This window comes from Neoarius graeffei, chromosome 27 (assembly GCF_027579695.1).
Source record: "Neoarius graeffei isolate fNeoGra1 chromosome 27, fNeoGra1.pri, whole genome shotgun sequence".
NCBI lineage: Eukaryota > Metazoa > Chordata > Actinopteri > Siluriformes > Ariidae > Neoarius > Neoarius graeffei.
The window spans coordinates 23,480,618-23,497,076 of record NC_083595.1 but is presented as its reverse complement, the minus strand read 5'-3'; the positions used below and the strand labels follow the sequence as shown (position 1 = coordinate 23,497,076).

At 41.0% G+C, this 16,459-nt stretch overlaps 1 protein-coding gene across 4 annotated transcripts in view; it reads right to left on the bottom strand.

Annotated features, from left to right (window-relative positions):
* The window catches only part of phf21aa (PHD finger protein 21Aa), a 217,397-nt gene that overhangs the window by 85,610 nt on the left and 115,328 nt on the right, over positions 1-16,459 (bottom strand). For all 4 annotated transcript variants that reach the window (XR_009651772.1, XM_060911884.1, XM_060911883.1 and 1 more), the window contains exons 6-7: positions 10,053-10,223; positions 9,507-9,758 (exon numbers count right to left, since the gene is read on the bottom strand). Coding sequence is in view for 3 of the 4 variants with exons in the window: in XM_060911884.1 (XP_060767867.1) it covers positions 9,507-9,758; positions 10,053-10,223 (423 nt within the window). In the remaining variant the exon portion in view is untranslated. The remainder of the gene's footprint in view (positions 1-9,506; positions 9,759-10,052; positions 10,224-16,459) is intronic.

The window sequence follows — 16,459 nt, the reverse complement described above, 5'->3', positions numbered from 1 at the left end:
TGGGGGAGCTAGTAGTAAATTTTTGCAAATTCAGCTCATTTGCATAGACCGTTGCCATGGCAACAGCAGACACCCTAGCAACTGGGGGTATACTGGGTTTGCATGGTCTGGTTGTACCAGAGAGGGTCAGAATAGTTATTATTTGTTGTAATGAACTAATGTAGACCTAGTTTGGCTATTTTGATAGATTTCATCATCTTTGGATATTTGAATAATATAATATATAGGATCAGATCTAATTTACCACGTTATTTTATCTGTTCTATTTCAGTCAGAGCAACCAACATTTATACTTCATTCTTTAATCACTAAAAGTTGATACACGTGTAGCCATATTTCTTGGCAGTGTATCCTGAAATTTTGATATTAATATACAAAGTCTGAACGATTTTACACCATCTGAAGCTAAAGCACGTGTGCTGAAATGCTGTTTTACGATTTGGCGAGTTGTAAACCAAGCGTGACGTCGCGCGCTCTGATTGGCTGCCGAGTTCAAAATGAAGCCGTTCGTTAACACCCGATAGTTAATTTATGCACGATCGTATTTAAACTGTTTACCTGGCCTTTGGCCAGGTTGGGGAACGTGGAGTTTGAACACATTTCTATTTGAATTTCACCGTTCTGATGGTCTCCTTGCCGCAACCGTCTTCGTCTACAAGATGCTATTTTCCTGCCAAAATGACGCTTCCGAAACAGCGCCGAACATCTCCGAAGATGCACGAAGACGACACACTCCTGCCGCGGAGCAGGACGAAAACAAATGTTACATAGGAATAACATCCATGAAATGTATCAGTCAGGATTTAGACCTCATCATAGCACAGAGACAGCACTGGTTAAAGTAGTAAACGACCTACTGTTGGCGTCTGATCAGGGCTGTGTCTCGCTACTTGTGTTGCTTGACCTTAGTGCAGCATTTGATACCATTGATCATTCCATTCTTCTGGATAGACTAGAAAATGTTGTGGGAGTTAAGGGAATGGCCCTCTCCTGGCTCAGGTCTTATCTAACTGATCGTTATCAGTATGTTGATATAAATGGTGATATTTCTAGACGTACCGAGGTAAAGTTTGGTGTTACACAAGGTTCTGTCTTGGGTCCACTGCTTTTTTCTCTATATATGTTACCTCTGGGTGATATTATTCGTAAACATTGTATTAGTTTCCACTGTTATGCTGATGACACACAGTTGTATGTCTCTGCAAAACCTGATGAGAGACACCAGCTTAATAGAATTGAGGAATGTGTTAAGGACATTAGACACTGGATGCTTATTAATTTCCTTCTGCTTAACTCTGACAAGACTGAAGTACTTGTGCTAGGACCACATACAGCTAGAAGTAAGTTTTCTGATTACATAGTAACTCTGGATGGCCTTTCTGTTTCTTCACGTGCAGCAGTAAAAGACCTCGGAGTGATTATTGACCCCAGTCTTTCATTCGAAACTCACATTGATAACATTACCCGGATAGCTTTCTTTCATCTCAGAAATATTGCAAAGATAAGAAATGTAATGTCATTGCATGATGCAGAAAAACTAGTCCATGCTTTCGTTACCTCCAGGTTGGATTATTGTAATGCCTTACTGTCTGGATGTTCCAATAAGTGCATAAACAAGCTCCAGTTAGTTCAAAATGCAGCAGCAAGAGTCCTTACTAGAACTAGAAAATATGACCACATCACGCCTGTCTTATCCACACTGCATTGGCTCCCAATCAAATTTTGTATTGATTATAAAATACTACTATTGACCTTTAAAGCACTAAATGGTCTCGCACCACAGTACCTGAGTGAACTTCTGCTCCTCTATGACCCGCCACGCCTACTTAGATCAAAAGGTGCAGGCTATCTGCTGGTACCTCGTATAGTGAAAGCTACATCAGGGGGCAGAGCCTTTTCTTACAAAGCCCCACTGTTATGGAACAGCCTTCCAAGTAATGTTCGGGAATCAGACACAGTCTCAGCATTTAAGTCTAGGCTGAAAACATATCTGTTTAGTCAAGTCTTTTGTTAATGGTGTTTATGAGGTAAAGGAGTAGATCTGGAGGGTCCTCAGACATAGAGTGTTTTGGTAAACTGGGATGTATGGATGCTGTCAGTCCCCACTCGCTTGCTCACTCGAGTTTGTTGATGGTGTAGTGGCTGGCTGCTTTATGTCCCGGGGCTCCCTCATGCCTGTGTTACCTTCTGGCTCTCTCCTTTTAGTTATGCTGTCATAGTTAGTTGCCGGAGTCCCTGCTTGTACTCGGTGCAATATGTATACTGTTCCTACTTATTCAAGTGACATTGGGCATACCTAACCACCTGTGTTTTCTTTCCCTCCCCCCCACCCCAAATCTGTCCCTCTGAGTTACATGGAGTCAACAGGAAATCTTTTGGTGGAGACGGTGGACACCTCGACTGGCTATCGTAGCCTGCAGGGAATCGGCTGTCAGACATCCTGTCGCATGTCCCAGACCCGGTGAAATATAACTGAATTGTCTTGGCCAGCCCTAAGGGTCCCATCTGCATCTCATCATTGCTGAGGAGTGTGCTCCCATCACCCAATCAAGCATCCAGCCAGAGCAGGTCATGATATATTTTTTACCATATTAACATGCCATTGTGCGTCATGCCTGATGTAAAGACTCTCGTCTCTGCGAGCCTACCACACAGATTTAATACTTGTCATTTTTAGGGCATACCTAACAACGTGTTTTCTTTCTCTCTCTCTCCCTCCCCCCCCATCTGTCCCTCTGAGTTACATGTTGATCCTGGGATTGAGATGCTGGCCTCTTCTGCCCCTCGGACCTGCCTGATCCATCCTGGTGCCCTGTGTCTGGTCGGAGTTTTATCGCCCCACTCCTGTGAAGGACGGCCACATGAGGACAGTTGAGGGTTATACCTGTTAAAACTGTTAATATTATAGTCAGGCTGTCTGTTGTTGCCCAAATGAGGATGGGTTCCCTTTTGAGTCTGGTTCCTCTCGAGGTTTCTTCCTCATGTCGTCTGAGGGAGTTTTTCCTTGCCACCGTCGCCACAGGCTTGCTCATTGGGGATAGATTAGGGATAAAATTAGCTCATGTTTTAAGTCGTTCAAATTCTGTAAAGCTGCTTTGCGACAATGTTTATTGTTACAAGCGCTGTACAAATAAATTTGATTTGAACTGTAGGTGCAATTGGTAATTGAGTGATCAATCTCATTAAATCTGAAGGTTAATAATTAAATTGAATCAGTCTCATTGAATCATTTAATTGAATCATACCATTAATTTTGGTGCTTAATAATAAATTATCAAACAGCTAAATTATGGTATATTCCAAATTATTATGATCACTTACCATATTACATAACTCATATGCACCTTTGAATTCTTTGAGATTGGGTACTTCAAAGATATTGGAACACAAATAAACACACAGTTTCAATAATAAATGAATTTATTATAACAAAGATAAAATGAATAATGGCAGTTGAAATATATACAAATATGATATATACTTGATGAGCGTGCGTGCGCGCGTGTGTGTGTGGCCTACACAAAAGAATTAGCTCTGGTAGCTAACTCCACGTGTGTTTGTGGGGGGAGGATGACGACCTCGTGGTCCCTTGAGATAATACAATTAGCCCTGGATGCTAATGAAACAAAAGAATTAGCCGTGTGTTTAGCTAAGCTGTGTTTGTGAGGCCTGTGGCCACGTGTGGAGACACAGATTAGCCTTGTGTCGCTAGCTAAGACAAAGGGATGTTAGCTAAGGTGTGTTTGTGTGTGTGTGAGGCCTGGTGAGCTAGCTTTGGTTGCTAATTAGACAAAAGAATTAGCCGTATGTGGCTAGCTAAGGCCCAAGGATCCTACTTCGTGGAGTTAAGACAAAAGGTGCGTATGTGAGTGTGGAGGAGGGCCGCCACGTGTTCCCTTAAGACAATACACTTAGCTTTGGATGCTAATGGGACAAAAGAATTAGCCGTAGGCTAATTTCACTAGCTTATAATAGTACTAAATCCACTGAAATCTTGATGGGGTCAAGATGTGTGATAAGGAAATTGAAGATGTTAATAAGGAATAAAGAGAAGCATGCACAGCCTATCAAACAATTGAGAGATTAAAACAAAATGATACAATCATCAATTCAACACGCTGCGTGTCTACAGTGTAAACAATTAAACCGTTCGTGAGTTTAAATTCACACTACTTCAATAAAAGCTAATTCCTAAGACTAGGTTTTTATGCCCAAATGCCAAGTCTTACTTCAGTATCTCGCCCTTTTTGTAGAAAGCAGAGAATTCCTGGAGAGGCTGAGACTTTTGGAGTTTCACCGTTGTGGAGGCCTCCGTGAGGCACAGAGAATTTCTTGGTCCGATGCGTGGTCGCTCGTGATGAAAAGAAAGTCTCTGATCAGACAATGTGCACAGAGAATTCATTAGAAGGATCCGGTTGCTCCTAATTTTAAATTAAACCTGCTTTGGGCTGCAGTGCGTCCGTACGTATAATGAATAAACAAAACCAGCTGTAACTCAAGCTGAGTTTAAAATCGCGCGATTCTAGGATCAACCGTGGCCAAAGGTGAAAGAAAAGCGCGAAACTCTGATTCTTGATGAAAAGAAAAGACGTCTTTATCAGTGGAGCAAATCTCTTTGTGTCCAGATGGCTTGAAATCCGGACGAGAGAGAGAGAGAGAGAGAGAGAACCGTTGTTCCTGTAGGTACATTCAGTCCGTCTCTTTAAGAAACTACATTTCCCATCAGCCAACTTCCGCGTTGACCTATGTCACGCGTGGGCGGGATCATCTACGTCACATCCTCCAGGAAGGCATAAACCACCCGGAAACTCCTAGCTCCTCCTCTTTCGGCGCCGTGAATCCAACATGGACACAGGGAGGATCGTTTGCTCCGCTGAGCAAACCCCAGAAAGACATCTTTTCTTTTCCTCAAGAATCAGAGTTTCGCGCTTTCCTTTCACCTTTGGCCACGGTAGATTCTCGAATCGCGCGATTTTAAACTCAGCTTGAGTTACAACCAGTTTATTCATTATCAGTACGTATGGACTGCAGCCCAACAGTTCAATTAAAAATTAGGAGCGACGGAATTCATCCTAATTAAATAGCTGTGCACATTATTCTGATCAGAGACTCTTCTCATTACGAGCGACCACGCGTCAAACCAAGGGATCCTCTGCTCCATGGAATCGATTCACGGAGACCTCCGCAACGGTGAAACTCCAAAGTCTCGGAACATCTCTTCATAATTTTGCTAAAGGCAAAATACTGAGTAAGACTGGCATTTGGGCAGATAAACCTAGTCTTATGAATTAGCTTTTATTGAACTAGTGTGAATTTAAACTCTGGAACGTTTAATTGTTACACTGTAGACACGCAGCGTGTCGAATTGTATACCAATTTTGTCCTCTCAATTGTTTAATAGATAGGCTGTGCATGCTTCTCTTTATTCCTTACTAACATACTTAATTTCCTTATCACATCTTGACCGCATCAAGATTTCAGTGGATTCAGTATTGTTATGAGCTAGTGGGTTAGCTATCGGCTAGTCCTTTGTTACTTAGAAACACGTGGTCACATGCCTCACAAACACCTTAGCTAGCATTCCTTTGTCTTAGCTTAGCTACACGAGGTTAATCTAGGCACAGACAAACACGTGGTTACCAGGCCTCTCACAAACACACCTTAGCTAGCATTCCTTTGTCTTAGCTTAGCCACACAAGGTTAATCTAGGCACACACAAACACGTGGTCACAGGCCTCACAAACACACCTTAGCTAGCATCCCTTTGTCTTAGCTTAGCCACACGAGGTTAATCTAGGCCTACACGAACACGTGGTCACCAGGCCTGACACACACACACAAACACATGGTCACAGGCCTCACAAATACACCTCAGTTAGTATCCCATGCTAGCTTATTTCTTTTGCTAGGCCATAGGCCTTACCACGTGGTTAACTCCTCCCCCACAAACACACGTGGAGTTAGCTACCAGAGCTAATCCTTTTTGTAGGCCACACACAAGGCCTCTCTCTCTCTCTCCCCACACACAAACACACCTTAGCTAGCTTCCCTTTGTCTTAGCTTAGCCACACAAGGCTAATTCCTTTGTTCTCCTCAAATCCCACGTGGTGATCCCTACACCACGTGGACACACACGAACATACCTAGCTAGCATCCCATGCTAGCCTTCTGCTCAGGCCATAGGGCCTTTCACTCACACACACACACCTCACTGTTTGTATATATTTCAACTGCCATTATCCATTTTTTATCTTTGTTATAATAAATTAATTTATTATTGAAACTGTGTTTGTGTTCCAATATCTCTGAAGTCCCCAATCTCCAAAGAATTCTAAAAGGTGCATATGATTTATGTAATATGGTAAGTGATCATAATAATTTGGAATATACCATAATTTAGCTGTTTGGTAATTTATTATTAAGCACCAGAATTAATGGTATTAATTAATGAGACTGATTCCATGAGTGATTTAATGATATGAGACTGATTCACTGAAAATGATTCACTGAAAACGATTCAAATGAGACTGATTCAATTTAATTATTAACCTTCAGATTTAATGAGATTGATCACTCAATTACCCAAATGCACTTACATTCTGTTTCTTATGCTTTCATGGAGGATGTGACGTAGATGATCCCGCCCCGGCGTGATGCAGATCAACGCGGAAGCTGGTGATGGGAAATGTAGTTTCTTAAAGAGACGGGCTGTTGTAGTTCTTAGACGGACGGTACCTACACAAAGATGGCGGACCTCGTATCGAAAAGGTGCATTTTACGAACAATTTCTTCACAATTCTGGGTAAAATATGAGTAATAAAATTTGTTAATTTGTATCGAAAACGTACTGGCCCGCCCAGGCCACTGTTTGGCCAAATTTAGTGGCCCAAACTGGCCCAAAAGACGTAAAAAACACCGCCGGGCCATCGGGCAAGTGCTAATGTCGAGCCCTGACACGCCATCTGCCACTCAGAACCGTCTCCCGCAAGCTGGCTCCCAGGTACCTAGGACCCTTCATCATCAAAAAGGTAATCAACCCATGTTCCGTCAGACTGGCACTACCACTCACCATGTGACGCATCCACCCCACGTTCCATGTGTCACAGCTTAAACCTCTGGTCTCTAGTTCTTTGCAACCATGGATATCCCAGAATGATATCGTGGTTAACCGTGGAAGTGACAGAGAGAGATGAGTTCAGAGTGGAGTGCTCCCACCTGAATAGGAATAGGAGCAGTTCTAATGGTGACTAGACCATCCCCTATTGGTCCTCCATCGATGGTCCTGATGCTGAGTGGACTTTGCTAAGGGGTTGTGAACAGATCAAACTTCTGGATGATCAAGCTATCAATGAAATTTCCTTCTGCCCCCAAGTCTATAAAGGCAGACAGCACATGTGTCGAGGATGCCAGTTTCAGCAAAACAGGTACTTTGAAAGACTGAGTTAAAGTTTCTGACTGGACTCACCAGATCAGGGGGAATTTCAGCAGTGCTGGCACAAGACGGATGATGGACAGTTGGTGATATCATGACCTGAACTCCCGCAATAGAAGCAGAGACCCTCTCGTCTCCTCCTCTCTCATTCGCAGCGTTTTAAACGAGTTTGAGAAACTTCCATGGGTGTTGACATATCAGTAGTCTGAAAAGGCTTAGTGTCTCCCTTAAGAGATGGTCAGTTGGAGAGTAGATGATCCAATCGAATTGCTAGGTCAATGGGGGAGTCCAAGGTTAGATGCTCATTTCTGCACACCAGTTCACTTCATATCTCTGGGCGAAGACCTTGACGAAATACTGCTTTTAGAGCCGGCTCATTCCATCCACTAGCGGCCGCCAGAGTTCAAAAATCTAGAGCATACTCTGCGACTCCCCTGGAACCCTGTATGATGGTGAGTAAGCTCTCACTGACTTCAACCCCCTCAGGTTCATGATCAAATACTCGCTTAAATAGTTCAAGAAAACATTCATACGATGTCGTGTGCACCTCTCCCTTCCTCCATACTGCACTAGCCCACTGTAGTGCTTTACCGGTGAGAAACGAAAGATCGCAAAGTTTCTTACATTCTTCTGAGATGTTCAGCATGGTCAAGAAGTACATGGAGCATTGAAGTAGAAATCCCTTGCAAGTGAGGGCATCACCGGTGTATTTCTCTAGAATGGGGAGCAGTGGTGCAGGGCTCGGAGAAGCTTCAGGGCACATTAGGAGGGCCTGTGATATTACAGCTGCTAGCTGTGCCATCCTAGTGTTGAGGTCTGCAAGAATCTGCTGATGTTCTCCCAAGAGGCGTCCCTGAGTGTTCAGAGCAGTCTGCTTCGCCTCCTCTGCTGCATCCATGTTAGGCGAAGTATCCTGTCAGGTTGCAGGCACTTACAGATGCATATGCAGGGGAGAGTGGGGAAGCAAACTGAAGACGTAGCCAAATCACAAAACTAGAAAAGTAGTCAAAGGCAGGCAAGGGTCGATCAATCAGCAAATTGATCAAAAAGAGATGTAGTGAGAAATAACAATAGCAAGGGTCAAAGAAACAGGAAAGCAGGTAGAACAGATAAGGCTTGGTATGACTGGGCAAACTCAGAACGATACTTCACAGTGAGAGTGTGTGAGAGAGGGGGGTTTAAGTAGCATGGCTGATTAAACGTGAATGAGCGACAGCTGACTTCAATAAGCCGGTGACAAGGGGCGCTGTGCTTCTTGGGTGTTGTAGTTCTGAGAAGTCATGTTTGTAGTTTATTAGAACTATTGCTCTCAACGCCATTACTGACAGTTCTTAGAGTAATAAGCCTGTTTGTCGTTTCATCTTAGGCCTAACTTGGCAGAATTTGCAGGAATTGAGGGTGATTAATAGCCAAAGTATTATTGTACATATTGAAATAATGAACTGAATATTTGAATAATTGGACTGCGTTTGGACAGGGTCCATGTAATTTATTTTAGCGTTAAAGGGGTCCCTGGTTGCTAAAAGTTTAAGAAGCTCTGCTCTACACACAAGTCATGCTGACTGGGATGGGGACTGAACAGTTTCCATGGGAACAAACGTGCAGTAGAGAAGCTCAGTTGTCTGTCTGATGGACAAGACAAATTTAGGAACTCTGACTGGTAGAGTGCCAAAGAGTCACACACACTGAGAATTTAACAGCCAGGACTGCACACTAAGTAAAGCTATGGCTCCATTTCTGGAAGTTTTCTTTTATGCTGTTCGTTCTGGACATCAGATGTGCTTGAGTTTTACGAAACAGGTTTACTGAACACTGCATGCCACATTAAGGAAAAAGTAAACCTACAGAAATCAATGGAAGCAAAACAACAACAACAAAACAAATAAAAACAACAGGAATAATAAGGTTTTGCAATAAGTAATGTATTAAAACATTCTTATGTTCATAGTTTTCATGCCCACTGCAGAAACAGGAGTATAAAAAAATCCATACTGTTTTCTCTGATTTCTCATTTATATTAATAAACCTCTCACCAATGCCTGACATCTTAAAACACATTTACATGTTCACTTACAACAATGGTGTTTTTGGGAACAATCCGCACTGCCTCCGCTCCCTGATTGGCTGGCTTGCTGGCTGTCTGGAGACCTACTGGTGAATTCTGGGGATCTGAGTTTGGAAGGCTGGGGCGGGGTGTATTGGTGAGGGTTGTAACCATGGCGATGGTGGGTGTAGGCATCATGGCAATGGGAGTGGTGGGTGTGGCTGCTCTCAGCATCAGAGGTAGAGTCTTAGTAGCAATAACTGGAGTCACACTCACTGGGTTCTAGAGAGAAAAAATAATTTACATAATTCACACACAATACAGAACCACAGCACATGCACCTCAAAGTCTGCTGAACCAGAGAAAAACAATTAAATGTTGTGGCAAAAAAAATCATGACCAACAAATAATTACAATTTACCAAACTATTTGTTTTTTAACTGAATTCTTGGGGCACGACAGTTTAAACAGGAAATTGTGATATCATACATCATAAAAGTGTAACAGTTTCTACATTCCACTAATATATAATACACAAGTTTGGCATTTTTAAAGGAGGAAGAGCAGGACAACTACTTGTGGAGCATTGAGATGAGTTGGAGGAAGAGAGCTCTGGTTCTGGTTGGAGATCAATGTTGCAGTTTTGCCATCGGTTGGTAGAGGGAGCTGTGCGTGTGGCTGGAGCCTGATCTCTGCTGAATCCTGCTTCACCAGCAAATCTCTCCTCAGCTGTTCCACCACCTTTTTCTGGGGAAAGAATACAGCATCACTAAAGCTGTGAATACACAACAGACACTGCTTTAAAGAGGTGAAAAGTGTAATGACAGCACCACAGATTTGCGGAGGCTTCACACATACACCCACTCGACCAGGCCTATATTGCTGTGTGGATTTCAACTCTCTCACAGCAGCAATCTATAACAGATGGTCTAAGTGTTTCTGGTCCTGCTGTGACTGTAATTTAAGAGCCTATGAAAAGGAACTATCACTCACAGTAACCTCCTGAGAACCAACCCATAGACTTGTGTCCTCTGTAGTTGAAATTTGTTTTACACACCCTCTTACTCTTTCAAGCTATTCACTTGAATCCTGGTGTGTTGTAAAGAGTACATCCTGGGCTTTCCAATGATATATCATGTGACTAGGACGGTTGCTGGGAAATTCCTAGTAAGTAAATCACAACAAAAGAGAAATTGAGAGACACATTTTTTCTTAGTTCCCAGGAAAATATAAACAGTACTAATGTAAAATCTATAATAATATGTAAAACCACAACATTTGTTATGGATTTGACTCACTCTACATGTTTCATTTACTGATACCATAATTCTGTTATAAAGTAGATGATTTTAGTCACAACAGAGTGAATCATTAAACTTAAAGGAGTCTTTTATAAATTACCATTTTATTTACTTCTTTTCTGGTGATTTGAGATTTGATGTGGGTTTTAGGAAGATCTCCTAAACACTCCCCTAAATACAAAGTGTTTTCATATGGCTGAAGCTACCATCAGATGATGTCAAAAGACAGATCTTCAGACAGGTGAACAAAGACTGACCCCCTTAGAGATTTAAAGACAAGTTCTCACTCCCATACTGAAGTAGGAATCCACAACAGCTTCTGCACTGATGGAATAAATGTAAACCTCTGAAAAAAATGTAGAATATTTTAGATGAGTAGATCAGCTGGGTTTTTGAGTCATTTGTTGGGGTGTCTTCTTCGGCTGTTGTTGCATGAAGTTCCTGAAATAGAGCATCAAGATTATGTAATCCAAAGATACATATGTTTCATGTTCCAGAAGCTCTTGAGAAAGTAAAGTTTTCTGGTTTAAAGAAGTAATTAAAATGAGAGAAGGTAAACTGCCTGATGGTTACCTCATTTTAAAATATGTTAAAGTAGAGAAGAAGCTCTTTAACATCAAAACAGGTGACACAATTAATCAGATTCACCCTAGATTAATCTGTGAATGCTAGCTGCCCTGTCACCCAAAATATGGCAAACATTCTTATACTTGCCAATCACATCACGACGTTGATGGAACTTCAGCTTCACCCTAGGTCTGCTGAACTGCAAGCTTTTTTTGTGGGACCCAATTGCCACAAACAGATAAATGCCTTAGTCTAACTGAGAGGAACAAGAACTCTACCTTAGTGTAGATAAAAGGTTTTTCCTAACAAAAGTGGTTTACTTGGATTCAATTAGAGAGACTAACACCATGAACAATTACCTTACTACTGTGGAGCAGTGTGGTGTCACAGGGGGCATGTGGCACCCCTGTCTGAGATCAGAATACACCACCCAGTCAGAATTTAGAGCAGCCCATCTAGGCCAGAAGTTTTTCTTACTGGTCCCCATGTGACATTACCACATGTTGGTCCACTTGGACATTGTAACAATCAAATATATCAATCATTAAGATAGCACAAGGTCAGAAGACCTTCTCCACCTACATAGATGCTCTTCCATGGTTTGGCTTTTCCATGGGCTCTGAACAATGGTGTAGCAGATGGAAGAGTGGTGCCTGCACCCAAAGGTGTTCCCACGGAAACGTTACCATGTAACGTTTGAGCACCATCCTGCTCAAGAGTCCTGCTCAAGGCCCAGAGCTGACAAGGCCTTGGTTTCCACTGCTGATTTTGCAAGTGATCAGAGCATCCCATTTCCTTCCTCCACAAGTTATCCCAAATGGATGGAGTTTGGTGACCCTCAGCCAGGTCATTTGTGCCTGTGTGTTTAGTCACTTAGAAGGAATTGTTAACCGAGAACTGTAACCTAGTAGTCCATGGAGCACTCATGAACACAACAGACCTTAGTACAAGGGTCTTGGATGCTCTTAGGTGGAAGCTGGACTCAAGTTTTCTTGAGGTTCAACCTGGGGTTTCTGTCCAGCCAAGCAACTGACCATGCAGTGTTCCATGAAGATAAGCCTGCAGCATGTTTTTGTGCCTAATACACACCCTAAACTAACAAATGCATGTAAACTAACAAAGTCAGCTTTGATGTCAGGTTTATTCAAGAAATAAACTTTACAAAACGCGCTCACTCAGTTTCAGTAACTGCTTTATCCTGGTCAGGAGCATCGTTAATTGGGAGCCTATCCCAGGAACGCTGGGCATGAATGTACACTGCATGAAACACTAGTCCATTGCAGAACATCATGCAAAGACATTCACAAACTCATTCACACTCATGGGCAATTTATCGTAGCCAATCCACCTACTAGCACATTGGGGAGGCATGTTAGGAGGAGGGAAGAAACCAGAGAACCCAAAGGAAACCCACTCAGACATGTATACAGTGCACAATATCCTGAATTCAGGATTGTACCATACAAAACTGCTTTGATTTATTAACCATAGAAAAACTTATTTTAATATCAACATATTATTAAACATAAACATTGCTATAGCTCAGGATTTAAATTTCAGAATACTGAGGAAAAAATGAAGGATAAAAAACAAATCCTGAAAACATCCACTTTATTTACTGTTTTTAATTATTTCTAATTTTACTGAAGTTTTAAATTAGATATGCCTTACTCCAACTTGATTTTGAGGTACTTCATCAACATACTTGGATATACAGCTCAATAGATGGTTGATCCTTGGGCTAACCTTTACAAGTGGCTGTTGAAATTATTCAATATGGCTCCTGCAGGCAACAGTCTAATCTATTGTTACGTGTGTGTGTGTGTGTGTGTGTGTGTGTTGGTTCAGAGCATTGTGTGGAATTTATTATGGCACATGTGAAGAATTTCATCATTCACACACTTCCATAATGTACGGAATGAAATGATATTTTAAATTACAATGTAGATCTACTTTATCATGCAAATACACAGTAAATGGCCTAATTACTTCTATGGCACTTCATTTCCTGTGTAGCTAGTGCTGTGTTTTTCACAGTTTCGTGGATGACTTGTACTATATAATGTCAGCATATGTGCTGTTGGGAAGTAGGGGCATGGGTGGGATGGGGCATGGTTGCAAATGTTAACCAAATAGAGTTGTGTAAAGGCAAGGCAAGGCAAGTTTATTTATATAGCACATTTCATACACAATGGCAGTTCAATGTGCTTTACAGAAGCAAAAACAAAAACAGTAAACAATAGAGAAATAAAATTACATAAAATAATTTTATTTTTAATCTAAAACAATTAATTAAAAGAATTAAAAGAAAATAATAAGAATTAAACAACAGTAGAAATAAAATAATAAAATGCCCTAAAGAAGAAAGGAGAAAAAGAAAAAGAAACCAGCAGAATAAAATAGAATAAAATTAAAGTAAATTTAAAACATGCAGAGAAAGTAAAGATTATAAAAAATGTAAAAATATTAATTATTTAACAGAAAGCATCTGAAAACAGCTTGGTCTTTAACCTAGATTTGAAGCTGCCAACAGCAGGAGCATTTTTAATGTCTTCTGGCAGTTGGTTCCATAGATGTACTGCATAGTAGCTAAAAGCTGCTTCACCAAACTTTGTTTTAACAACTGGTTTTAATAGTAAATTTTTCTGTTGCGATCTGGTAGATCTGATTGGGTTAGGCTGCTACAACATATCAGAGAGGTAATTGGGCCCTGTACCATTTAGAGATTTATACACCAGCAGCAATGCTTTAAAGTCAATTCTGTAGCTTACTGGAAGCCAGTGAAGGGACCTTAGAATTGGGGTAATGTGCTCTGTTCTTTTTGTTCGTGTGAGAACCCTCGCCGCTGCATTTTGAACCAGCTGAAGTCGTTTGATGGTCTTTTTTGGCAGGCCTGTGAAAAGGCCATTGCAGTAATCAACCCTACTAGAGATGAAGGCATGTATTAGTTTTTCCAGATCATTTTTTGACACAAGTCCTCTTAGTTTGGAAATGTTTTTTAGGTGATAAAATGCCGTTTTAGTGATTGCTTTCATGTGACTGTCAAAGTTTAGCTCGCTGTCAATGAAAACACCAAGATTTTTAACCATTTCTTTAGTTTTAATCCCTTTTGTGTCAAGAATAGTGGTAATCCTGAGTCTTTCATCTTTTTTTCCAAATAGAATTACTTGTTTTATCTGTGTTCAACTGAAGAAAATTTTGTGACATCCAGCTATTGATTTGATCAATGCACTGGTAGAGACATTCAAGGGGGGCATAGTCATTTGGTGATAGAGCAAAATAAATTTGGGTATCATCTGCATAGCAGTGATACAAAATTAAATTTTTATTGATAATTTGCCCAAGTGGGAGCATATAAAGGTTGAAAAGTAATGGTCCAAGAATCGACCCCTGGGGGACACCACAGGTCAAGGGCATTGACGTTGAGGAACAATTTCCCAGGGTAACAAAGAAGCTTCTATCTTTTAAGTATGATTTTAACCAATTGATAACTTTACCAGTCAATCCAACCCAGTGTTCAAGTCGATATAGCAGTATGTTGTGATCAACAGTATCAAAAGCTGCACTGAGGTCCAGTAATACCAGGACCGATGTTTTGCCTGCATCAGTATTAAGACGTATGTCATTTATAACTTTAATCAACGCTGTTTCAGTGCTATGATTGGCACGAAATCCTGACTGAAAATTATCAAAACGGCTGTTTGATATCAAGAAGGCAGTTAATTGATTGAAGACAATTTTTTCCAGGATTTTCCCGATGAATGGTAGATTTGATATTGGCCTGTAGTTATTTAACACTGAAGGATCCAGATTATTTTTTTAAAGAAGGGGCTTTACAACAGCTTTTTTTAGGGTCGCAGGAACAACGCCAGTCTCCAAGGATGTATTTATAATTTGAAGCACATCTGTAATTATAAGATGAAGAACAGACTTAAAAAAGTTGGTGGGCAGAATGTCCAATTCAGATGTTGAAGAACTGAGATTTTGTACAGTTTTTTCAAGAGTCTCATAATCAATTAAACAAAATTCTGACATTGTGTTAAAGTTATCTATCTGTGTCATTGGTGATTGCAGTTTTTCAATTTTTTGCAACTGAGATATATTATGAGAAATATTCTGCCTTATTTTATCAATTTTACCTTTGAAAAAAGATGCAAACTCATTGCATTTATTAACTGATAGAAGTTCAGGTGCTAATTGTGGTGGGGCATTAGTTAGCTTCTCTGCTGTTGAAAATAGCACACGGGCATTGTTCATATTCCTGCTGATGATGTTGGAGAAGAAAGACTGGCAGGACACCAGGCTCACAATGCTACCACATTGTTTCTGAAGTGTCCTTATACACTATATGGACACAAATACACTATATAGACACAAATACTACAACCCCGATTCCAAAAAAGTTGGGACAAAGTACAAATTGTAAATAAAAACGGAATGCAATGATGTGGAAGTTTCAAAATTCCATATTTTATTCAGAATAAAACATAGATGACATATCAAATGTTTAAACTTAGAAAATGTATCATTTAAAAAGAAAAATTAGGGGATTTTAAATTTCATGACAACAACACATCTCAAAAAAGTTGGGACAAGGCCATGTTTACCACTGTGAGACAACCCCTTTTCTCTTTACAACAGTCTGTAAACGTCTGGGGACTGAGGAGACAAGTTGCTCAAGTTTAGGGATAGGAATGTTAACCCATTCTTGTCTAATGTAGGATTCTAGTTGCTCAACTGTCTTAGGTCTTTTTTGTCTTATCTTCCGTTTTATGATGCGCCAAATGTTTTCTATGGGTGAAAGATCTGGACTGCAGGCTGTCCAGTTCAATACCCAGACCCTTCTTCTATGCAGCCATGATGCTGTAATTGATGCAGTATGTGGTTTGGCATTGTCATGTTGGAAAATGCAAGGTCTTCCCTGAAACAGACGTCGTCTGGATGGGAGCATATGTTGCTCTAGAACCTGGATATACCTTTCAGCATTGATGGTGTCTTTCCAGATGTGTAAGCTGCCCATGCCACACGCACTAATGCAACCCCATACCATCAGAGATGCAGGCTTCTGAACTGAGCGCTGACAACAACTTGGGTCGTCCTTCTCCTCTTTATTCC